Source organism: Camponotus floridanus, unplaced genomic scaffold (genome assembly GCF_003227725.1).
Source record: "Camponotus floridanus strain SB8 unplaced genomic scaffold, Cflo_v7.5 scaffold2, whole genome shotgun sequence".
Lineage (NCBI taxonomy): Eukaryota > Metazoa > Arthropoda > Insecta > Hymenoptera > Formicidae > Camponotus > Camponotus floridanus.
In genome coordinates this window covers 1,684,089-1,710,853 of record NW_020229325.1, presented here as the reverse complement: position 1 = coordinate 1,710,853, position 26,765 = coordinate 1,684,089, and the positions used below count along the sequence as shown (strand labels likewise).

The 26,765-nt window shown below is 43.2% G+C and overlaps 1 protein-coding gene across 6 annotated transcripts in view; it reads left to right on the top strand.

The window, feature by feature from the left end:
* LOC105258322 (zinc finger homeobox protein 4) overlaps positions 1-26,765 on the top strand; it is a 315,292-nt gene that overhangs the window by 207,728 nt on the left and 80,799 nt on the right. For all 6 annotated transcript variants that reach the window (XM_025408211.1, XM_025408210.1, XM_025408209.1 and 3 more), the window contains 4 exons: positions 13,293-16,582; positions 19,568-22,389; positions 22,795-25,533; positions 25,676-26,150. In XM_025408211.1, coding sequence (XP_025263996.1) covers positions 13,483-16,582; positions 19,568-22,389; positions 22,795-25,533; positions 25,676-26,150 — 9,136 coding nt within the window. In that variant the 5' untranslated portion in view covers positions 13,293-13,482. The remainder of the gene's footprint in view (positions 1-13,292; positions 16,583-19,567; positions 22,390-22,794; positions 25,534-25,675; positions 26,151-26,765) is intronic.

Here is a 26,765-nt window from a genome sequence, read left to right as displayed (position 1 = left end):
TGTCGGCGGATAATCCTCGTGGGGGACAGTTCCCTAATTCGGCCTCCGTTGCTCGTGACAATCGCAGCATATTGTCTATGAAATATCAGGCTCGGGATACCGTGCCGCGCGACGGGCGTTTTTGTCTCGTACGAATATTTACCTGACGTGCCAATTGCGTCGATATACATGTAGGACATAATCATCGTCATGGAGATGAATTAAAATATTGGTTAGACGATACACAAACGCGATGCGATGCCATTCATTGGCTCTTAATAATAGATCTTCAATATTTCAGCCTGAAAATATAATTTCAGATGTAAAATTATGTTTTTGTAGACTTGTACCTGGCTTGTACGAACGTGTTCTTATATTATTTATATTTTAAGATCAGACGCTGAGAATCGTACTTAATGTATTCTTTCTAAAGGATCTAATAGATATAGCTTGATAAAAGAAAATACTACGCTACACGAAAGCATATTATTGGCGAGAGTACAACCGAGAAATTTCACGAATTATTAATAATAGTTAGTAGTCTACAGTCTTTTTTTTTATTCTCTCTTTAATTTCTATATCAAAGGAGAGAATTTCTGATTATAACTTATAATGAAACTTTTAGATAAATAAATTAAACTTATACGTGGTACTCCCTCGCGTAGTGTATTTTTAGTTCAAAGAACCCTTCGATTCATTTCAAGAACATATACGTCCAATATTATATTGCAATATATGCCGTATATATTTTTCATTATAGTTTTTTTCTCTAACATTTTCACTGCCACATAATTCACATCATCCAGTTTTAAGTTAATAAATTATGACTTGAGCGCATTTTTCTCTTTTTCCCCCATCTTGTATTAACCATTTATTCACATGAATTACTTGTTTTCGTTCAATGGGACGTGATTTCGACGACTATTTCTCGAACAAGAGCGCTCGCAATCGCTCGAAGGACGACCGGCAATTAGTAATAATTCCAGCAGACAATGTGCCCGCATATCTCATTCGCGAGCAGAACAATAAAGAGACGCACACGACATTTAATGGGCGCGCGATGACGGCGTAGTCGCCATTGGCCCATCGCAGATGTACAAAAGATCTCCGATTGATGTTTCCAGCATAGGCCATATTAGCGTCTTCACGTGCGACACTTGGCGAATAGAACCTATTCTCCTGCGAAACTGCAACAGTTAAATTGTTAGAGCGAAATTTTATAGATCTGGCACATCATCAAAAAAATTACATAAATTAAATATCTTAAATGACACCATAAAAGAGGGGAAATTTGAAGCTTTTTTCCCTCAAATTTCCTCTCTACTTGATAATAATTTAAACATTTTTTCAGTATATTTCTTAACTCGAATACAAATTTCCGTGAAACATTCACTTTCTACATCGTGGACGCATCTTTTGCCTTTTTTGCAGCGCAAAAACCGATCGGATATTGTATTATTTTCACTTCGAATCGCACGAAAGATTATAATAATGATTTCCTCGCTTGAGAGACGATGCGCGACGCGTCGCGCAGCATCTGCCGATCGTCTCCTAACAGGTGTCATCGACACTTCTGCGGCCGCAGATTGACGGCTCGTTAACGGCGATCTTCTTCCCCGTCTACACCCTTTCCTCCCTTCGCTCCTCTTTCGCCATTTGTACTCGCCGCGAAGACGAGACTCCTCGACGACGCTTCCCATCGAATAACGAACACGTTCCGATCGATGGAAACGAACGCAACGACTCGACACGTACGGTTTTCTTGTCCGTTCATCTCGACAGCCTCTCTAATGATCTCGTTCGCGCACAGGAATTTGATAATTCCTCGTCGAGCGGCGGTCAGTTTTTCTTCAGAAACCTAGCGAAGCGCGCAGCGTTTTTCAATCGCATCGCATTTTAACAATATTATGGAGAGACAGATTTTCTACTATCGATGTTTCCTTATTGATTTTCAAGTGTAAATGAAATGTCTGAAGATTGAATGCAATATTTGAATATTAAGATATTAAAATATTTGAATTATTATCAGTCTCTTTTATTTAAAAAATAAATTAATAATTCTAGAGAAAACTAGAATAAACAATATATAAATTTTATATACATAATATATTTTTACTGCTGTTATTCGATTCTGTTTCTGATACGACTAAAAATAAACAGATTTTAAAAATTAATAAAATATTTGATAATCGATATTTTTGTGCAAAAGATTAAAAAAATTCTTTAAAATTATTTATATTTTTCAGATACTTTAGCTCGAAATATTCTTATTTATTACATGTCGTGTGAAAGATTAAATTGTGTTAAATTAGATCCAATCTTGCAAAAGAAGACAAGCTCAAAATAAAAACATTATCATGCGAAATCTGTTTTACAGAATGTTATTGAAGATTTTTCTTTCAAAGTATGATCTGTTTATTTTTAGGTCTAATGTGAGCTGTTTTATGCAGCGATGAGGTAACAGTTGCATTTAATGATACAATGTAGAGAAATCGTCAAAGACAACACAAAAACCTTAATGGTTTATAATGTATACAGCGCACATAATTGGGGACATAACGATCATCGAAAGGTGAAATCTAACTGTTCGCTTGGCTCGACATGCAACCGAGGTCGATTAGCCCTGACATATGGCCGTTCGATTAATTGCGCTTAAGTAGGACGATTAAGTCCCGACAGAAAACCCAGTCGCGCAAGCCATATCTTTAGCGTTTATCCTTTCTTCGTTGTCTGTTATAATTACCGCAGGAGAGAAACACTGTACGAGATATATTTATAAGCCTAAAGATCCCACAGATCCGGATGCTGCTACTCTCTCCACGCTTCGTATGTTAATAGATTTGCTGTGAAATTATGTGTCTTAGAAATAATCGGTGACGCGAAATGGGACGAATTCGCTTCTGGTTTGGATATCCTGTGATATGTCTGTTGAAACCTTGATTTCCATGAAAATGTTGAATATGTGATATCAATGGCACAAAATTACATTTATATAATTTTTGATAGTGTTTCGTTCTTTATGCTTTGCAACAAAATTTAGTACGATTTTTGCAACTTTCTACTAGATATTGCACAAGAAATTTTCCATCGCTAAAAAGATTAAAGAATTTCGTATGATATTATAGTGAAAAAATTATATAGATACTCTTTTATTCAGGTCTAATGTAATAAGCAATTAGATCGATTTGTACAACATGTCGTTTATGACATGCAAAGCAATTTCTTTTCCGCGGAATATGTGTATATTCCAACTGGAGGAAGGATTAATTTCATAAGTGACCTTCCTGTGCGCTCGAAAAAACAGGAAGTAATAACAACCACGTCGCAAAGCGAAGAATCGAACCATCAGAGATATATTCATTTCTCTCTTTCTTTTTTTTTTTTTATTCAAGGCTGAAATATTTTCTTATCGCGACGATATCGCACTTTCGCGAAATATCAATCGGTAACAAGGTTTAGCTTGTTCTCGCTATCTTCGATTCTTGAGGTGCGAGCTCGGTTTTTTTTTCTTTTTACGAATCGTCACCCTCTCTTCCCCTTTCCCTTTCTCTCTGACAGAAGCGGATCAGTATCCATAAAATAATCGCACAAGCGTCCGGATTATCTCCTCCTCGTGCGCGTGCGTTCGCCATAAATAGTTACGCACGATCAAGAGGGTGAGATGCGTATCGGACGTGGCGACGACGAAGATGGGTGAAGGAAAGGAGGGAGACTAAAACGCGAGAACGGGCGAGTCGTTGTTATGCCACGTATTATTGTTTGTCCTGTATTGTTTGCGACCGCCTAATGAGATCGCTGCCGAGAATCTAACGACCCTAACGTTGAATACTGTCCACCACTACTGATCCACCACTCGGATTTACTGCTCGCGAATGTATAACGTGGATTTCTGCGAATTTTTTTGACAACGTATGTATTATTCATACTACTATATGGACATTGAGATCAAACGCACTTGTCCCCTTCGCTTTGTTGCACGAGCAAGAATTTGTTGTTTTTGCGATAATCGCGATACCATCGTACAATTTTAAAGTTTACACCTCTCTCAGTCAATATTGAATCCCTGTCTCTGCAAGAGCGAATAGTTGGCGGCTATGTCCATGATAGGCGCTTTTGTCGGAACGCGGTGCCGTGTTGTCGAGCAATTGGTAGGTGGGTGTACGGACCGTTTAAATCAATTTGCCGACACGCACGAGTACGCGCGACGAGAGGCCCCTCGCATTTTCAGCCTTCCGCTGACAATTCTCGACGAGAGAACGACACGCGCGGAACATCACCGTCGGCTTGGGATTGGCAGGATCCCCTTCCTCCGGCAACCTTATCAGTCGCCGTTACACCTCGTATTCCACGCCCGATTGCAGGGAGGTTTATCGACGTTCACCTCGCGCGCCCCAACGGAACAAACAACAATAAATTGTAAACATAGCCTGGCGATTACCAGTTCCGGTTGCGTCCTCGTCGTCGTCGTCGTCATCGTCACCGTTGCCACTGTGTATAGACGCTCATCAATGTTTCCGAGCTTACTTGTGCGTCATCGGCGGGTGAACCCTTTGTCCCGGGGTATAATTAACCCGGCGTACGCTACACTCGAGCTTATGTGCATATAAAAGCGCCTTCTGTCCATCTATCTCCTACGAATCGAAGCCACGTGTCACGCCATGCCATGCCATGCCATCGGCGCGTCGCATCGTGTCACGTTGAACGCCGCTCGGTTTTATATAAAGTTTTACACCAGGCAAGAAGTCGCATTGTGCAAGTGACGGACTTCGTGGCTTTGTTCGCGTCGAATGAGAACGCGATGTAATTTTGCTACGTCATAATGTTAATTTTAAAACGTGCGACTGTAGTGTAGTCTCTATGTTTTATTATGTTCCTCTACGAAGTTTTATCTTTTAACGTAAATTGCAGTACAATTTAATCTCGTTGTAACAAAACCAGCAGGAAATTACGAATTTATTTATTTTTCGTGCGTGTTTTTTGTTTTCGGAGAATTGTTTAAAATATATTATACAATTGTATATATATTAAATTAAATAATTGTAATAATTAAACAATAATTATAAAAACGATCTATCACCTAAATATAAATTTGTGCCATGATCATATTACAAGACTTGCTTGATTGCGATAAATATACAGAGCAAGTACTAGTTTTTCATCCGAAAACAAATCTGCGATTATCCGAGCGTACGCTTATTAGACGGATAAAATTACTAGATCGTGAAACGTCGCGTTTCGTGCCGCGATGGTATGCGCTGCGAATTCACCGGAATCTTGGACGATCATAAATCAATGCAGCGCCCGGTTCCCTTGGTGCGAGGCATCTGCTAACGGAGATCATTAGCGCAGCACCTAGAACCGGCCGGGAACCTAATCGGGGAAGGCCACCCGCTCGCTCTCTGGATGCCATGTCACGCGGGAGAGTTAATAAAAACCTTGACCAATTGAGAAACAGGAAATCGGAACAAATTTATGTCAAAATCCTACGCGACATTCGACGAAATCACAAACGACGACCATAACGGCCGATGTACGAATAATTAATTCAAGGTAACTTTTGTGAATTACAAAAATACAATTATAATATATCACACTTTTTTTTATTGCTTTTATAAAATTTATGAAAAATTCATTAGAATCTATAGTACTTGGAGTCTCTCGCTTGGAGAAAGAGAGAGAGAGAAAGAATGCCAGTACTATTGCCTCGGAATGAGAGACGGATAGGCACGAACTAACGACGAAGCCATATCGATCACATTAAGGGATGTTTTTACAATAATTCCTCCCCAGCACAACGGTGGCCCGCGAGCGTGTATAAGTGCTCGCACACGGACGCATCCGCGAATCGTGATAGATCGCTAGGTAGCCGAGTAGGTAGGTAGCCGCCATGTCTAATTATGTCGCATTGATTTTGTCATTAGCTAGCCACCCCACGTCGACCGTTGACGACTCGGGCTCGACCGAGGCTCGATCGGGGCAAAAAGCACTTCCTACAATGTTCGTGTGAAGCCTCGAGACCGCGTTCTTCCTCCTCCCGATCCTAAGACCGGGAGTGCGCCCGCCGATCGAAGTATCGGGATCGTCAAAGTTTGGATCGGAAAGTCGCGGTCGAGAAATGTCAGATAATCGTCTTGAATCTAGAAAATGTTCCGTTAGACGACAACGTTCCGACCTGATGCTTCGAAAAAATTGCATCGCATCGTGGACATGGATTGCATCGAGTATATTTGCGGAGAATGTTGTCCCGAGGTAAACAATTATACTATATACTGCCGGTACTATACGTTCCGCGTCTTCGTTTAGCGCTGCTTTCCTCTGACGGTCTGTCCCCTCGGCTCTTATTCGAGCTACCGAAGCGCACGCAACTATACGTGGACGTTCTCTGATGTACGCGGGTCAAGTGTCGCCGGGAAGTTAAATGAGATCGTTATGGAACTCGTCTCGACGTTAACAAACGAGTCGGTTGCAGGTTTCGCATCATCTCGCGAGCCGCATCCCCGCGATCCGCTTTCCGCATACGAGATGAGTGTTTTGCTCACTGTTCAGGTTTTCTTCCAAGCTATTTCCAAGAGAATCGTTTATATAAATGATAGAAGGATAACGTCTAATTAAAAATATCGATTGTAATGATTTTTAGAACAGACAATTTCTATTAAAAAATTCATTTAACAAGATTGCAATTATAAAGTCATTAGCAATTATAGTTTAAAATTATACATTTATAATAACTAGCATTTCTAGGAGGTGAAAAATAGGAATTCTAAATTAACAGATGACGCATAATTCCGAAAAATATTACACTTGTCGATCGACGATTACTGTTTTTTTTTTTTTTATTTATTTTATAAACGACAGATATAAAGAGACAAAAGCTAGCGTGATCTAGCAACATGTACGTTTAAATTAAGCGAAAATTGAGGCATCTCTCGTTGCGCCGAAAAGATATCCGACATTGTGATGGATCCGGCTTGATCGGACTTCTCTCACGGCTGGCTTAATTGCGGATCCCCCACGCTAACGGGGTTAATTGGCGGATTCGTGTCTGGACCGGATGCCTGCGCGCGGACGACGAAAATTCGATGAAATCTAATAATCGATGACCGCCAATGAACGAGCGGGAACAAGAGGGGTTCTCTCTCGGTGTACGTGCGTGCGCGTGCGTGTTACGGGCGAGTTTCTCACGGTGCATTGGGAGGAAATTATAAGGGAATGGGTTAAACCCCGGGTTGCCTCCCTCCCCCCCTGCGAGGGGACGGGGGAAGGCCCGGGGGAAAGAGAGAGAGAGGGAAAGAGGAACGAGATAGGAGAGCGGCGGAGGTGGCGAGGCCCGCGAGGAAGACAAGAGTGCGCGCTCCCGCGAGAAGGAGGGGGGAGGCGAGGGGAGAAATCATACTTAATTGATATCACAAAGAGGCCCTCCTCGCGCTCAGCACCTAACCCAACCCTAACTTCATAATCGTCGGCTCCAACGTCGGATTAAACGCCGCTCGGATCCATGTTGCACGTAAATTACGCGCGCGCTCGCTTGTCTGCCTTCGTGCGCTCTGCCCTTCACTTATTGCCGTTGTCTTCGAGCGGGAGAGGGTCCGCGCCGCTCTCTCCCATCCATCGGTTCTTCTGCTGCCCCCGGTCCCCCTTCGTAACCTTCTCCCTATCTTACCTGGCCCGCTCTCTTCTCTTTCCCTCCCTCTCTCTCTCTCTCTCTCTCTCATCTTCCGATTGCGAGCGAATATTCTATAACGGAGCGGATTCCTTCGGGCAATCGAAATAATATCGATTATATCGACGCTTATCAGATACCGCGAAGACGTGTTGGCTTCTAATAGAGTGCAGCTCGAGTGCGAGGCATGAAAATGTCGAAAAAAAGTCTCTCGCACAGAGTTGCGAGTCACTCGGCTTGAAAAGAGCGAGCGCGAGTCGTCTTGGATTTCTCTTCGCTCGGCTGCGATCATCGATCAGCTATGAAATCCCCTGGGAAAATTCGTTTCTTTGAGCGATGATAAAAGTGAACGCGTATTTCGAAGAGCACGTGTTCTCAACATTAACGCAGCCTATCCGCCTCTACAATCATTTCTATAATTTCAAACGCATTAGCGGATATCCCTGCTAGAAATGGAGATAATTATCGATCGCGTGTTATTATTATAGGCGAAACTATCGCGTTTTGCATTGTAACGAGTTTACGCGCACTCGTATTAAATCTCGAGATACTGCTTATTATCGCGGCAACAGTCAATATTTCTATTACGAAACACGAGAGAGTGATCTGCAAATAAACCTATTATCTTTTATTACGGTTTTTTGTCATTCGTACAACGGTCGTTACAACGATACAACGCGCGGTTTACATAAATGCGAAGTATCGAGCGACGAGATGCTTTATGCGCGATAATCAAATCGAAGAAGTCCTCTTATCTTGTTTCTCTCCCACTCGATGATGGCGCGCGATCGAAGATACCGTATCGATACAGGGTGTAACTATAATTATTTCAATACCGGAATTTACATACAAGACGATTATAACTCGCGTCGCGTTTCGTATGCGTCGACCAAATGGTATGGTCGTCATCCGTGAATAATTCTTATCAAGCTCTCGACTCGCATATATTCAATAGAAAGTCGTTCAGTCATGTAATAACAATAATGAGAGAAATACAACCCAGTTTAATTGTACCACGGAACCGCAGTGCGTTACACTTGGCGATTGAGTGACAGTCTAATGCACCAATAACCGTTCCCTTTCTAAAAGAATTAAGAAGATTACATTTCTAAAAAAAAAATATTAAAGAATTTCAGATTTTCTCTTTGCATTATTATTAACATATTTGTGCAAGATATTTTAGAATAGACGCATTCAAGAAACTATTGAATTTATCTAAAACACACTATATATAGACACAGTTAAGATAGAAGAGATATGCGTAAAAGTAGCTTTCACAACGATTGTGTTTCGTGACAAAGCAACATTATAAAACATTTTTCACGTGTCAAAGAATACATATTTCTTTAATGTCCGAGGAAAATTATTATTATTTTATTTATTAATATACTTTTATTTATTAATATCGATTAATAATGCGAAGGAATATGATCGGTACATATGTCGAGGTGTCTCTGGTAATATACCTGTTTATTATACACGACCCGTGTTTTCTGGAGCACACGAAAGTCTGCGGTGCGATTTGCGCAACGCGGAATTCCGACGACTTCCGGTTTGGATGTCAAGCCGAACAATGGACGATCCCCGCGTTCGGCCAAGTGTCGAAACTCGCAGAAAAGGAACCGCCGTCCAATTCTCCGTCCTTCACCCGGAGGACACCGTTTCTCTCTCACCGCGACACGCAAGCTCGCCTGAGGAATAAACGGGCACCGATATTCAATAAATAACGAGACGCGTACGAGATAATTGAGAGACCATAATTGCGCGCATCTTGCGTATTTCGTGGCGAATAAACGCGACCGTCCCGGCTGGTCTCGTCATGTGGGCCCCGCCAGGGGACCGCGGATGCCTCCCTCCGTTCGGTAGGATACAAAGGGACTTTCGAGCGAATACGCCGCGACAAACAAAAGGGCTCGGTGCGTCGACTTCGTCGCTTCTTCGCCGAACGTTTAACTTCCATCATCGGGGCCTCTTCCCTGCGCCGAATCGTCCTCGCTCTCGCCCCCTCGTCCCTTTCGCCTTGTCCCACCGCGTACCCTCCATCGTCTTTCATCCCGCAGCGTTATGTCATGCGCTTCCCTTTTCCACTATTGAACACTCATCAGCCACCTGTGATCGTCCTCGACTTTCTCCAAAGTTATAATTATGTCGGACTTCGTATAGTGCGCTCTGCGTGTGTTACGTTTGTAGATACGTTTTGGAGTCGGGTCTTAGCACGCCTTACTTCCGCTTGCCTGGTAAAATATTTATCTTTATATCTCCTCCATCTTAAAAGATTTGTCAAATATTTGACGATCGATATCGTCACGATTCAATGATTGTGAAGACACGTCGAGGAAAATAAAAATGCCATACATTACAAAATGTCATATATTTAATCTGTTAATTTGGATATTAACGAGAGACAAAAGTGCAATTGTTTTTAATATTGTAAATAAAAATGAAAAACTCCTTTTTATTTTTGCTTATTCAATTTGCAATAATTTATATTCGACATATACTTCGAAAAATACTCGAATTAATTTTAGAGAGAAGCTCTAAAATTGCAAGCTTGTTTAGTAAATATAAACGTGTGCAAAGCTAAATTTATATGAACATATATACATTATCATTGTCTTTGGAAATATAAAGAATCATCTCAAATAATTTGTTACTCCAATTTTCGCAGATTTGTGGCTTGCAAGCGTAGCAGGAATTATGACGATGCAATATAAGAAAGCAGTCGGAACTTGACGCTCTACCCTCGGAACGATCACGGCCATGAATCGCCGCGTTAGAATGGTCGGGAGACAATTAAGATGGTATCGTTTAATTAGGGCCAGGCCCTACGAAAACAAAGCCGTCCGACGCCATACGCCTTTAACGTCGACGCGTCGACGCCGCTAGTCGGTCCTGCCGTCCTTCCTATCGTTCCAAAACGCGTGATAAATTGACTAGAAATAGGTGAGTCGGGGCAGGTGATGTCAGATTGGCAGATGTTCTTCGTTGCCCGACGCCTTCACCGCGACGTTATTATCCTCGTTCTCTCCTCCTATCCTTTGTGCATGCTGGATATGATAACGTATCGCTACTGTTTATACATTTCGAACTCTGACTCTGTCGGATTATCGTATTAAAAGCTGGCATTCTTAAAATTTAATTCGGACGATGATTCCATGTGTCCAATCAAAGCAAAAGTTTTCAATAGACACTTCGATTTTCTTGACGAATTGATGCAAACGCAACAATTTTTCGCATCTATAACATTAAAAAACTGGATTCATCAAACTTAAAAATGTGAAAATTTATTTGAAAAAATAGCAATGAATATCAATCTCCGATAGATTTTCTCGACACGAGCGCTATATCGAAAAGAGGATCGGATTATGCTTCGTTAATTTAGTAATTTGAGCACTTCGATATCAATACCATGATTCACCTCGCGATATTAGCCGAAGGAGTATCGTGGTATCGACGTCGTTATCAAGAATTACACGAAGGCTCGGATAGAACGTTCTCGCTACATATTTATGGATGTATGCTAAACATACATTTCGTTCTCCCTTATTTAGCACCGTTCCAGTACTCCGCGCAATTATATTCCGCAAAGCGTACGATTTCGCCTTAATGAGCGCCGTCGAGCCAGACGCCCGTTTTATCGGATCGCGAAAACGTCTCTCGGCGCGGGGCACGTGATCGAGCACGAAGGATTCGCCTAGGATTAGCGGTATCGATCGACGATAATCCGAGGGAACGATCGCGGCCGGCGTACCTCACGCATTATGAAAGCGGTATCGTTCGAGAAAGAACGATGCCGGGGGATACGGTGACTAGATTATGGAGTTTGCACCGCGCGGAATTATAACTGTGGTGATGGCGCGCGGGACGATCGGTGGACGGGGAAGCGGGGGGGGAGGGGGAGGGAGGATGATGGGGGAGGAAAAAGAAGGGACGCATGGATGAAGGAGGGGAGGGGGAACTTGTGCATGTGTGGAGTGCCACGTACGTACCATAATGTCCGGCGATATCGCCCGCGGGTCGAGAGGACGAGGAGGAGGAGGAGGATGAGGAGGAGGAGGGGAGAGGGAGAGGCGGTATCGAGAGGGAGAGGGATCTCCGAGAGTTCTCCGAGCTCTTCTCTTCCGCGAGATACGAGATACCTCGCTTGCGGATCGTCACGCCGTTCCACACCCCCGTAACACACGCATGCACGCGAGCCAGCGCATAAGGGTCTCCCGGTGTACACCCACTCGGCTCATCTTTAATCCGTTAGATTCCGTGAATGCTTGCGGCCGGCCTCTACCTTCTCTCCCTACTCTCCCCGCTTCTTCCCCGCTCACGACGTTGATTCGAGACCGCGATTCCGCGTAATTGGGATTAGATTATTAGAGTCCTGTGCGCCTCTGTAGCCCTCCTCCCCCGCCCGCTTCTCTCTCGCTCCCGGCAGGAATTCGCATCATCGCGCACGTTTCAGTGGAAACATGGATTATGCTCCCGTGAGCGTGATATCCTCCGGCCCTTCTCCCCCTCCTCTCCCTTCTCGCGGTAATCAAAGCGACCGACGTATCTTGTTTTAGGAGACGCGCAAAACGCGTTTAATCTTTTTCGCGCAGCACTCTTCCTAATGTAGAAATGAGCGATATGTGTTGTGTACATTTGCAGTTTACAATTCAATCTGTCTTGAAATTGGACGATCTCGACGAAGTAGGAATATTATCTTTACGTAGTGAGTCAGCCTTATCATTTGTCTGATTTTTTCACTCGTTTCAAACATATATGTGTGTACGTATATAATGATTTGATTTCATTTTTACTGTTACGATTCTTAACGGGTTCGATTCTTTTTTTTTTTTTTTTTTTAATCGATGAAGGAAAACGCAGAGGAACAATTTACTTGGAAATTGCGACAAGTTTAGATTCAATAGCACGAAAAAGTTAAAAATACACCTACAGAGAAAAGTTAATTCGGAATAAAATGTTACTATTTGTAAACGCGAACAATGCTCTATTTCATAGCACGGTATATGACGAAAATATATCTATGTTGACAAAGCGGAGAGAAAGACATATGTATATAAAAGAGAAGGGACGAGGAATCTTGAATCCGCGCGCGTACAGACGAGCATTCATCGCGACGAGTTTGCCATTGAGTTCATTTCTTCCTTCGTTCTCACATTGCCCGTACGGAAACATTGATATTCCGTCGATAGATAAGCTCTCGGCCGATCGATCGCAAACACAGCTGGATTCACTCAGGTAATCCGAATACAACGAGCCGTTGTGTTACCACGACGGTTCTCCGCGGCTTTGTGTATCTTACCCGCCGTCTTCTCCGGGCGATCCTCTGCACACGCAGCTTGCCGCGGTTCTGCGTATTTCGCTATCTTTCGGCTGCCCTCGGAAATGCCGACTCTGTTTGACCGGATTAACCGACTAGACGATTCCTAAATATGCCGTTTGCGAAGTCATTCTCTCCCAAGCGAGCTAACTAGTCTCATCTGACGGATATAATTCGGAGAGCATCTTTAAAGTATGTTACATCTCAGTTTTTTTCAACTAGATGACATATATGAGACATGAAGTGAATATAGAAAATTGTAAAACGATATAAATACAATTATTTGTGCCTACAAATCTTTTTAACATTAAAACATCGATCTTGATTTGCTTGCAGGTACGACCTGGGCTTACGTCGGGGTAGCTAGTGAACCCTCTCTCGGTGGCGAAAGGAAGAATAAGACGGGGAGGCAATCGGCGAGTAAGCGGGCGAGTCCGCGTGGAAGAAGAAGAAGAGGAAGTCCGGAGAACGCAGGCGCAGGCACCGTAGGTGATGTGAGGCTGGCGCCCGCCTCACGTCTGGGGTGATGCCCTCCAGTGAGCCTCATCCCCCGTACCACCTTCAGCACCACAATATTCCTCCGTCGCATCTACAGCAACACACGCCGAGCGCGATCGAGCATCAGTTGTTTCAGCACCTGGTGGCGGTCCATCAACAGCAGCAGCAGCAGCAACAGCGACAGCAGCAACACGGCGGGCCCTTTCAAAATTCCACGTACACGCAGAAGCAGGAGATGAGCCCGGAGGAGGAGGGGGGCCGAGGGGGTGGGTCCCCCCCGGCGGCTGGGGCTGCGTTACATCAGCCCCATCACCCCCGCACGGCCAGTCCACCTTCGGGCACGGAACCCTGCACCCGCGACGCGATACCGACACCTATACCTATCGCGGATACCACCACCACCACCACAACCACTACTATGACGATGCAATCGCAGGGTCAACAGCAACAGCAAGGCCCTAGTCCGAGTCCGAGTCCGACGGGCGGCGACGTGGAAAAATTCGACGGTAAAATCGTCTACAATCCGGATGGGTCGGCCTACATCTTCGAGGGCGAGAGCGAGCTGAGCGAAGATGACTCTCTACCCGACGGTTGTATCGTGGACGGGCGCGGTGTATCGGTTCCTCACTCCTTAGTTTTCCCGCAAATCGCGAACGCATACTATGTGTCGCGGTTGTACGCGCATCAGGCCTACCAGCAGCAGCAGCAACAGCAACAACAACGTTCGACGGTCCAACAGCACAATCCCGATCTTCCCGTGATGCACAGTTACCGGGTGATCAGTTATAGGAGCGCGGAAGGTAGTAAACAGCAACTTGCTCCAAAATTCACAGAGCCACCATCGCCTGCATCAGTACCCATCAAACCTATCTTAATGTGTTTCATATGTAAACTCAGTTTCGGATACGCGAAAAGTTTCGTTGCGCACGCTCAGGGCGAGCATCAACTTACTTTAATGGAAGACGAACGACAGATACTCTCGCAATCGACGGCATCGGCCATCATTCAGGCTGTGGGTAGAGGAAAGCAGCCACTTGTTAGTTTCCTAGAGCCTGTCACGAATTTGGCTTGCGCTCAAGCATTACCACCGCAAACACAAGGTCAGCAGCAACAGCAGCGTAACGAGACCAACGAACACGAGACAACGACAACGAACACCCCAGCGAGCACACCTGGCGTACCTAGCAGTCCTCAACAACAACAACAATCGCAACAGACTCAGCGACCCTCGCCAAGCACTCCCACAACGCCAACGTCACACTCGAATCATCCTCTCACATACAATCATCAACAGCATCAATGGACCGGCGCACAAGTTAGCGCCGTCTCTTGGGCCAAGGCTCCTGAAATGCATTACAGCTCACCACCGCCATCGGCTTCGTCGGCTAAAGGATCTCCATCTTCGTACGCGCTTACTCATCCACAGAATCCGCCGAGTTACAGCGGCGGTACTACGATAGGTGTTTGTGCGGATCATATGCAAGGCAGGCCGAGTGGAGTGGAGTGCGGCAGGTGTGAATTAATATTAGCTACCAGTCGACTCGCTGGGGCCACTGGACCACTCGCTGGCATCCACAGTCGAAACTCTTGCAAAACTCTGAAATGTCCTAAATGTAACTGGCACTACAAGTATCAGGAGACCCTCGAGATACATATGAAGGAGAAACATCCGGAAAACGAAACATCCTGTATATATTGCATCGCAGGTCAGCCGCATCCTAGGTTAGCGCGTGGTGAGACCTACACTTGCGGATACAAACCATACAGATGCGAGGTATGTAATTATTCTACCACGACGAAGGGCAACCTCAGTATACACATGCAAAGTGACAAGCATCTGAACAACATGCAAGAACTGCAGCAGGGTAGCGGAGGTGCCTCCGCTACCAGCAACCCCTCTTCGTCTCAAGACACGCCGTTGCCGACACGGAGCCCTCACCATCAGCAGAATCACAATCCACATCTGGCCGCCCAGAGTAGTAATCAGAATAAACCGAAGCATTCGTTTCGCTGCGACGTGTGTAACTACGAAACGAATGTTGCGCGGAATCTGAGAATACACATGACGAGCGAGAAGCACACGCACAACTCGCTCGTTCTGCATCAGAACATCAAGCACATGCAAACATTGTCCGTGTTGTCCCACCATCATCAAGCGCAGCAGCATCATCAGCAGGCGCAACAGCATCAACAACAACTCGAACAATTGCTTCACTTAGGCGGTCTCGACAAACCGCAACATGCGGAGGCGGCATTAGCTGATATGGCTTACAATCAAGCGCTTCTGATACAAATGATGACCGGCGGTCCACTGCCACAACAGCTTCCGCCTGAAATCATGGCGAATATGGCTGCCATGACTAATCTTGGCGGCGATGTTGGACTTTCGCCGGACAGCATGGAACCACCGCCGGAACCTGCGGACCAGGATCCCTCTCATCTCTATCACTGCTGTGTCTGTAACAACTTCGCGACGGATTCGCTCGAGGCTCTAGGTCATCACCTAGCTGTCGATAGAACGAGAACTCGCGAAGGCGAGATACTTACAGTGTTAAACGCACACTTCATTTGCAAACTCTGTTCCTATAAAACCAATCTGAAAGCGAATTTCCAACTACACTGTAAGACTGATAAGCATCTGCAACGGCTGCAGCACGTGAATCACGTGAAGGAGGGTGGTCCACGCAACGAATGGAAACTCAAATACTTGGCGTCACCCACGAGCGCTGCGCAATTGCGTTGTCACGCGTGCGATTACTATACCAACAGCGCTCATAAATTGGCTCTACACGCCGCCTCGCCCAGGCACGAAGCCGCGGCGCTTCTGCTCCGTCATCTTATCGAGGCGAGCAACAACATCCAAACTCCTGGAAAATTATATCACTGCGCTCTGTGCGTATTTAGTGCCAAGCACCGATTGCCGCTCCTGCAACACGTGAAATCTATGCGACATTTTCAAATGGAGCAGTTACATCAGCTTCACAGGAGAAGCAGCCTCCAAGGAAACGAGACTCCGCACACGGATATCAGCGACGTGTTTCAGGTAATGAGCGATCCCGATGTGCCGCCCACGCAACAACCGAGTCCGACCACGCCAACGACACCCAACGCTACGAGCACCAACAATGGTAAGTTATAACAATCTAATAATAAATAACAACTATTATATTTCTGTAGAATTTTTTTATATACATACATTAAGACTGAAATATTGTCAACATAAAAAATTATTTGTTATATATTCTTCGTTTCTTTAAGAAATACTTTTTTTTTAGTTTTTTTTTTCTATAGAGACAGCTGTCAAGAGATGCTTGAAAGAAGATTTCGATATTTTTCAATTTGTTGGTACATGAGGTATTTTTTTGATTACTTATAAACATGAGGTATTTTTTTTTATTACTTATAAACTTGTTTATTTTATATTTTAACAAGTTCTGATCGATGATTAATTGATAGATCATATATAATTTTTTTATATTAGATATATTTGAAGGTAATATTAAAAAAAATATTTTGGCGCATCGAAAATATAATATACAAAACAGAGTAGGATTGTGCTACGCATAATTTCTTTTATGGCAAATTTCTTTTATGTTGGCTTGACCGTACATTAATTTGCGCGAGCAAGGAAAACCTGCAACTACATCCTCATAATGATTTCACTGGTCTCATTATTTTGTTATCTCACAATTAGCCGGCAATGACGGTAATTTTGCATGGCATATGGCCGTGGCGTGTGCCGTCACCACCGGTGCGCACAATGCTGCGTGTTCTTATGTATATATATATTAGGTCTGTATTTATATAAATACATGGAAAAATGAAACCAGCAAGCACACGTTGCTTCGCGCGCTTTGCAAGACAACTGACGATCGTATCGTGCAAGCAAATTTTCGGACAATGCCCTACAGGCCGTGTTCTCCTTTAGTCGTTTTTAATCACCTCTTCTTTCTTTCTTTTTTTTTCTTTCCTTTCTTTCGTAGAAAACCACCGTATCGATTCGATGCGGCCAATCTGTAATTTGACATATTATTGTTCGCGAGACCGGCGTGAGAGCATCTGCGACGCGTGCGGAAGACAGACTGACCGTTGGTTCCTCGTCGCCTTCCTCTTTTCGACACGGCCGGAAAACTTTCTCTCCGCGACGGCGATACGTACGTGCGTGCGTGTTTTGCTTGCGTAAATCCTTCCGTTCGTGCACCGAAACGACCGGCAGAATATATAATTGCCCCGGTAATTTCTTCGCGAATCGGATGGACCGCGAGAGGAAGAATCGCGAGCGGGGTTCTCGGATAAGTCCAATCAATTTAATAGCGTCGCTAGAGAGAATGTCTGCGATACACAACCGATGGTGCGTACGTGACACTAAACGCGAACTTTACGTTACGCAGCATACTGTGCCATAGTTTAGCCAGTAGTATCTATAATTTACTTTCTCCTGTGGCGTTTCAAGCTAATGTCTCGGGGAATGAATCGCTACGAAATAAATGGCTGTCTCTTGCGCGCGTCTGAATACTAAATGCCCAAGTTTAATATTGCGCCGATTTTTTATTGTAGCAAATCTCGGTGAAATCGAAACGTAAATAATCTTACGGTAATAATAATATACATGGTAATTAGCTAAAGGAAACTGTAATTGTGAAATTTTCTACGGTAAGTGGAAATTTTTACATTTACATTTAGCCTTAAGTGCTTTCCGTATCACTTTCTGCACATGTAAGTGATTATATATCATGTCCGTTTTTAATTTATGACCGAGAAATGAATCGCTAAAAACAAGTGGACGCGAAAAACAAATTTCAAGACGCACATTCAGAGATTCGTAAATACTATAATAAATGAATCGTAAAAAAAACTTTCTTTTTTTCCTACATATTTAACATTGAAATTTCCATTTTGTTTTAATTTCACATCAAGATGTTTCGGTGGTAAAATTAAAAATACAGATCAATAAATGTCAATGTCAATTTAAAGACGAATTGTGTATAATAATGTAATTTGAGAATTTTACTTAGGAATTTCTATATTTTTAGAAATTTTATATACATTTGAAGACATTCTCCAAAAATCCTATTCTCATATATATTTTTATGTTCTGAAAGATATAAGAAGATAAAATCTATAAGAAGAATAAAGAATAAATCTACAAGAAGAATAATGATTAAAATTTAAAACAAAATCCTTCAAGATGAATCCTTCCGTTTCATAGACACATATTATGAAAGCACGAAGACTTGGTAATATTTAACATGTTTCAGCTACTAAATGATTTAAATAAGTAATACTAATTAAATATTATAACAATAAAAGAAAAAAAAATATTTAATTTTTAGAAAATTTTAATTTAAGGAGGACAGTGTTTATCCAGTTATGAAATCATATGGCACAAAAAGTATGTTTGCGTTTTTTTTTAACATTGAATTAACATCCGAATTTTTTTCCATGTATTTAACTACATTTTGATGCGTATTACTGAGCCGCATCTCTGAGGATTTTCATTATAATTTGCAGATTTTTATTATAATGAACAGATTTGTAAAAAATTGATCATAAGTGATTTCTAAGAAAACCTAAGAAAACTAAAATCAAAAAACATGATTTTACAGTATGTTTCAGATTTTGTAATGTTTTTATATATATTTACTATTTTTTTATTTAGATTCTTTCCAAAGTTTATAAACAGAAATTTATATAGCTAAAATTAATTAACGCAAGAGAGAAATATACTTTGTTTGATCAAAATTAAAAGAATTTTGATATTTTAATTATTTTCAAATAATCCTTCTTAAATTACAAATATATTAATTGTGATTTATAAAAAACATCTTTAAAAATCTTTTTAATAAATATTTAATATCCTTAATAATAACTTAAAGAATTTTTTAAATTAAAATATAAATAGAAAAATCTGCTGTTTTGTCACACACTGTTTTTAAATAGATCAAACAGATAATTTTTTTTAATAGTGATATGTTATTAACATAATTTATTTTACATTAAATCAGAACATTAATAATTTTTAACATTTTTAATGCGAAGATTCTTAATAATTAGATATAAATATTATGTTCAAAAAGGATCTGCGAAAAACCATTTTTTTTGTCTGATTTCAGAACGACGAGAGGAAGGTAGTGAGTGCGGTAGTGAAGTGAAACAAGAACCGGATAATGATCCAGAACCGGAAGTAGAGCCGGAGAATGATCAAGACGAAATTACGTGCCTATACTGTACGTATCAGCCGACATCGCGAGAAGAATTACGACAACATTTGCAAGTGGCTCACATTCATGATTCGGAAGAGAAAACTGAAACAGTGAAGGAAGAGCCGACGCCGGATTTATTATGCCCCTTGTGCCAAGATAGTTTCAAGGAACGTCCCGCTCTTGAGAAGCACGTGATGCAAATTCATTCTGTTAATAGTGATGGCCTGCAAAGGTTATTATTGTTAGTGGATCAAAGTCATTGGCTGAATAACAATCCGAGAAATACTTCAACGCCGGCTGTAACAGTTGCAACGACGCCAACATCGCCCACGACAACGACGAAACCCCATCAGGAAGAAGACATGAGCGAACGGAGTGGCAACGATGATATCGAGGAACTTACCAGAACTGTGTGTACTGTGTGTGGTCGAACTTACCGTTCTCCCGAAGATCTTCAGCAACATCATAGAGAAAATCATCCAGCTACTATGCTCACTTTAGCAGTTAGCGAGAAACATGTTTACAAGTATCGTTGCGGACAGTGTAGTCTCGCTTTCAAGACTTTGGAAAAGGTTCAACAACACTCCCAGTATCACGCGATCAGAGAAGCAACCAAATGTACCCTCTGTGGACGATCTTTTCGTTCGGTTCAAGCACTTCAGAGACACTTGGAATCTACCCATGATCTTCATGAAGACGAGTTAGCTCAATATAAACAGAACTTAGTTCACAATCCATTGTTTCAAGCGCTCACGGAAGAAACGTTGAAGAGGCAAAGCAGTTTGATTAGCGAGCAAAATACGGAAGATGAAGCCGGTAGAGGTGACGAAGAGGAAAGTGATGCTAGTGATTCGTCCCCATTGCAGAAAGAGCAACGTCTACTAGAGGATTATTTAAATAGCCAAACAATCGCCGAAGATTCTTATCATGATCCTAGCCGAAAATTCAAGTGTCACCGCTGCAAAGTAGCCTTTACACGTCAGAGTTATCTTACTGGTCATAATAAGACTTTATTGCATCGCAAAGGTGAAAAAATGTCTTATCCAATGGAAAAATATCTGGACCCTAACAGGCCATATAAGTGTGACGTTTGCAAAGAGAGTTTCACGCAAAAGAACATACTTCTCGTACACTATAACAGCGTGAGCCATTTGCACAAGCTAAAACGAGCGATGGCACAGGAGCAAGGTAATAATAATACGTTGATCTCGGTAGTACCTCCAGCCAGCCCAACCGAGTCGCCTGATTCCCAGCAGGATCAGGACAAGAAACCTTACAAATGCAACATCTGCAAAGTCGCATATACCCAGGGTAGTACCTTGGATATTCATATGAGGAGCGTTCTTCATCAAACGCGTACTAGTAAATTGCAGGATCTTGCAGCCAGTGGTCAAGTAGATCTTGCTCGGCCATTGATTGAACAACCATCACCGACAAGTCCAACCAGTTCACCCGTTAATAGTAATGCTAGTAATGCAAGCGGGATGCTTTGCTGTTCGCGCTGTAGTGCTTTATTTGTCAGTCAGGAACAATTGGCAACGCATCAGCAATTATATTGCATTTTTAGTAATCCACTGGCATTATTTCAACAATTGGCATCGCAGCAATTGACTTCATCTACTCCGGCTAAGACACCACCTCCTACATCCACAACACCAGGACCGCAACAACATATGCAACAAGCCACGCAGCATTCGTCGCAGGATATTCTCTCTCAACCGCGACACAAAACTTCACAAATGTACAAACATCTCCTAGAGAGTTTCGGCTTCGATCTCGTAATGCAATTCAACGAGAATCACCAAAGACGACAGCGCAAGGAGGAGGAAGCAGCTGCTGCTCTCCAAGCGCAGCAAGAACAACAAAAGCAGGAGCAACAGAAGCAAGCTCTCGCTGCTCAAGCCGCGCAAGAGAAAGAGGAAGAAGCCGAAGAGACTCACATCGATGATGACGTGATACCCGAACTTACACGCAGCACTTGCCAGCACTGTAACAAAGAATTCAGCAGTGTTTGGGTTCTGAAGGCTCACTGTGAAGAGGTTCATCGCGATCTTGTACCACGTGAATTTCTCGAAAAGTATGCACAGCAGTTCAAGTGCGAATACGAGAAGAAAAGCGTAGTAGTGACTGTTGCGACATCTTCATCGACTAATACGGCACCGAGAAGTTCCACGCCCGCTGCTGGGCAACCACAAGATCTCAGCTCTGATAAGGAATCACGCGAAAAAGAAAAGGAAGAAAACACTGAATGCAAGGAACGCATCAGCCGAACACCAGAAGCCACATCGACCACTCCAACGACGACTCCGGCATTGAGCAACACTCCCGTTTCAAGTACAGATTCTGCGACACCGACTGTATTGCCTACCAATTCACACCATATTCCACAACAACAGTCACAGCAGCAGCAACAACAGCAACAGCATTCACAACTCACATTTGCTCAACAAATGTCCGAAATGCAAGCTGCTTTGAACGCAATGGCGGCGTCACAACTGCAACAACATCTGCAACAATATCCAGGATTGATGATGGGAATGATGGGATTACCATTTTCATTGAACGCTGTACCCGCTTTAGCAGCCATGAATTTACAGCCACCTCTAGTGCCAATGATGTTACCACCACCACCGTATGATGGTGCTGCCGCTGCTGGATATCCACCAATTAATCAAGCGGATCTTCTTGCTAAGCAGCATCTTGCTCTTCAGCAACAACAGGCAGCAGCAGCGGTAAGTAGAGATATGTGTTTGTGATATTTATTTCATGTTTACTCATTTATTTATTATACTCATGTCTACTCATTTATATATATATATATATATATATATATATATATATATATTCATTTATTTATTGATCTAAATCATTCTTTAACAAAAAATAAAATTACTTGTAGTATCAAACATTAATAATCTAGCAAGAAATAAAGACATAATCACAAGGAGATTAAGACATATTTAAAAGAATGTTTAAATTTACGTGTAAAAATGAAAGATTATCTAGAAAAGATATTTTTTATATTTATCCATCAATCTATATCTGTCTTCTGTATCGCATAACTGTCGAATATTAATTGCATATATCAAAAATTAATAAACGGAAAGAAAATATGAGCGATATTTTTGACCTTTCAGGCGAATGCAGCTGCATCACAAAAACGAGCGCGTACGCGTATTACTGATGAACAACTAAAGATATTGCGCAAGAACTTTGATATTAATAATTCTCCTGGTGAGGAACAAATTATAGAAATGGCCGGTCAGAGCGGTTTACCGCCTAAAGTTATAAAACATTGGTTCCGAAATACGTTATTTAAGGAGCGACAACGTAACAAAGATAGTCCTTATAATTTCAATAATCCGCCAAGTACCACTCTGAATCTCGAAGAGTATGAAAAAACTGGTGAAGCGAAAGTCACTCCATTAAACACCAGCGTATCTGGCAGTTCCTCCGATGATAAAAGCCCAAATAAACAAGTCACGCCTCCGCCATCTATGCAAAATACGAGCACGTCGCAACTTACCGAGATTAAGCAGGAGGCACCGGAACAATCACAGTGCCAACAACAACAACAACAACAACAAATTCAACAACATCAAGAGGAGCAGCATCATTCCCCGAGTAGCTCGGGTGGCCAACAATCGCGACCACATTCACCTGCACTCAGTATGAGTTCTATACTTTCGGGCATCCATCATGATATTTCGTCCCATCCCCCATCAACCACAAACGCCCCGAGTACTCCGATGTTACCACCGAAATTGGCGCCACAAAATTTTGCCAATCCCAGTCCAGGAACAGGTAATGTAGTTTCGAACGCGATTGCTGCCATGGCACTTACACCGCAAAGATCTTTGAGTCCGGGTCGTGGACCAACGGATTATTCTTTCGGCGGCAATAGTAATGGTAGCAATGCTTCCGGCGGTAGTTCCGGAAAACGCGCCAATCGAACGAGATTCACTGATTATCAAATAAAAGTTCTTCAAGAATTTTTCGAGAACAATGCGTATCCGAAAGATGATGATTTAGAGTACCTCAGCAAGCTTCTTGGCTTAAGTCCGCGCGTAATTGTGGTGTGGTTTCAAAATGCTAGACAAAAGGCACGCAAAGTTTACGAGAATCAACCCGCCGCCGAGCCCGTGGCAGCGGGTGGACGCGAAAATGACGATGGTTCCGGTAGATTTCAAAGGACACCGGGATTAAACTATCAGTGCAAAAAATGCCTGCTAGTATTCCAGCGATATTACGAGCTTATACGCCATCAGAAGACACACTGCTTCAAAGAGGAAGATGCTAAAAGAAGTGCGCAAGCTCAGGCTGCAGCGGCTCAAGTTGCCGCAGTTCTGAGTTCCGAAGATAGTAACAGCAGTTCTACTACAACTACAAACAACACAGTAGTCAACAATCCATCGACTGCTCCTGCGCTGACCGAACAATTACAACAACCGTTGAACACCGCCACGCCTCCTCATCAGCAGCAGACATTGTCTCAAACGCATCAACAATCCCAGCAGCAATCGCAACAGCAGCAGTCGCAACAACAACAGCAACAATCACAAACGGAATCGAAAGAAAGTAGCTATCAGTGCGAGAAATGCAATTTGGTGTTCGGACGATTCGAGCTTTGGCGTGAGCATCAGCTAGTACATATCATGAACCCGTCCCTGTTTCCGCCAACTTATCCACCTGATACACCTTTCGGAATTCTGCAACAGCAAGCACTTAACGCTACCTCCGGGGTTACAACGGAAACTCCTCATCCGCTTATCGCTATGATGCAGAAAAGAAAATATGAAGACCCCGAGGAGGGAACGGGCAGCGACAACCGTTTAAACTCGGAACATAACGAGCAACCAAAGGACAAACGTTTGCGAACTACGATACTTCCGGAACAACTAGACTATCTCTATCAGAAGTACCAGATCGAGTCTAATCCATCGAGGAAGATGCTGGAAACGATTGCTCGCGAAGTCGGCTTGAAGAAACGCGTGGTACAAGTGTGGTTCCAGAATACACGCGCTCGCGAACGCAAAGGTCAATTCCGCGCCCACAGCCAAGTGATTAATAAGCGCTGTCCGTTCTGTCCGGCACTGTTCAAGGTAAAATCTGCCCTAGAATCTCATCTCAGCAGTAAACACGCCGATCAAGTAGCTCGCGGTGAAGTTAACATTGACAACATCCCGGATGAAGAGCTCTCGATGGAATCCGCTCCTTCAAATTCTAGCACTCCTCATATGATGCCACCATTGTTTCCGCCGATCAATAGTGACATGGAGGCATCTATAAAGTCTTTGAAAACCTCTTATTACGAGGAAATGAAGCGATATTTTAGCGAGTTGGCGCACGCCAGTAATGGAAAGCAAGAGATAGTGAATCATCAAATCCTCAGCAACAGCGCCGAGTCACCGTTAGATCTGAGTAAACCGGTCGATCTCAGTCGACCTGTGAAACTGACTTTGGGTGGTCTAAGTAGCCTTCTCGAAGAACAACATGGCTCTCACTTCCGCGGCGGCAGTGACTGCGGACCCCTGACCGATTTATCCGAGCGCAGCATTTGCGATGACGACAGCATGAGCGAAACTACGGAATTCCTAGACGATGAAAGTGGCCCAGCGAGTCCGGCTTCAAGTACTCAGAGCTCGAGGCAAGGACCCGCTAGCGGAGGCACCAGTGCCTCTGGACCGCCGGTGACCAGTGCACAGTCCAGTGGCGGGAACACCACTAGTCAATCCGGCGGCAAGCGGTATCGTACGCAGATGTCAGGCACCCAGGTGAAAGTGATGAAGTCGCTGTTCTCGGATTACAAGACACCGACGATGGCCGAATGTGAGATGCTCGGCCGCGAGATCGGCCTACCGAAGCGGGTGGTCCAGGTGAGCATCGATGGTCCTCGTGCGAGCCCGGCTCCGAGCTCATAATAAATCGTTAATAATCCACGAGGAAGCTGTTATTTGGACGCGCGCGCGTGTCTAATCTCGATCCAAGTTTACGGAGACTAATGGAGACGAGTTGCAGGTGTGGTTCCAGAATGCCCGTGCCAAGGAGAAAAAAGCTAGGCTAGCGGCGGGTCTGCCGGCCGAGAGCTCAGCCATTCAACCGCATCGTGGACCAACCGGACCAGATGAATGCAGATTGTGCTCTGTACGCTACTCGGCCAAGACCCCGCTGCAGGAACATGTCTTCTCGCGGCGGCACATCGAATCGGTACGCGTCGCCGTCGAAGAAGGCAGTCTGGTACCGCCAACTCCCGGGGCACCGATCGTGACCGGCGGCGGTGGCAGCGGCAGTGGTGGCGGCGGCGGCGGTCCTGGCATCAGCAATTCACCGGTAGTCGCCACTACCAGTCAGCAAATCAGCCAGCAGCAGCAGTCGGACGAAAATTTGATGTACGGATCCGTGTTCCTACATCCCACGGCAATGTTCCAGTCGCAGCAACAGCAGCAGCAGCATCCCGCCGGTGCTGCGACCAGCGCAGCTAGCACCACTACCGGTGAGTGTCTGGCTGACCTCTTAGACGACTAAACGACGCCGGTTTGAAATTTATTAATTTAATAATTATTTATATTATATATACATTTGCATATACATATATATATATATATATATATATATATATATATATATATATATGTATATCGTACTTTCAACATAATATCGAATATTCACTTCCGAAGAATTTTATTTCGAATTTTATTTTATGAGGATCTATTATGAGGAACTATCGTCTATTATGAGGAAATTTATGTAGATCTCTTGACGTTCGCAGTAAAATTGAAATTAAACTACGAAATTTTGAATTCGCGAGCGTTAAGTCGTTTATAAATATGTCTTTATTTCGGATCGATATATTATGTATTTTCTATGTATATATTGCGATGATATATTGTTAATAATTATATACTCAATCATAAAATTAGGCCTATGTGATATTCTAAAGGGCCTAATTTTATTTGAATAAAAATAATACAGATTAAGATAAGTAAATCTGAAACAAGTATTTTTATGTTGTATATATACATCTGTACATATATAAATATATACAAACTAAAATTAGACATTAAATTATAGACTTATTTCAAATAATATATTTAGAATAGGCAATAAA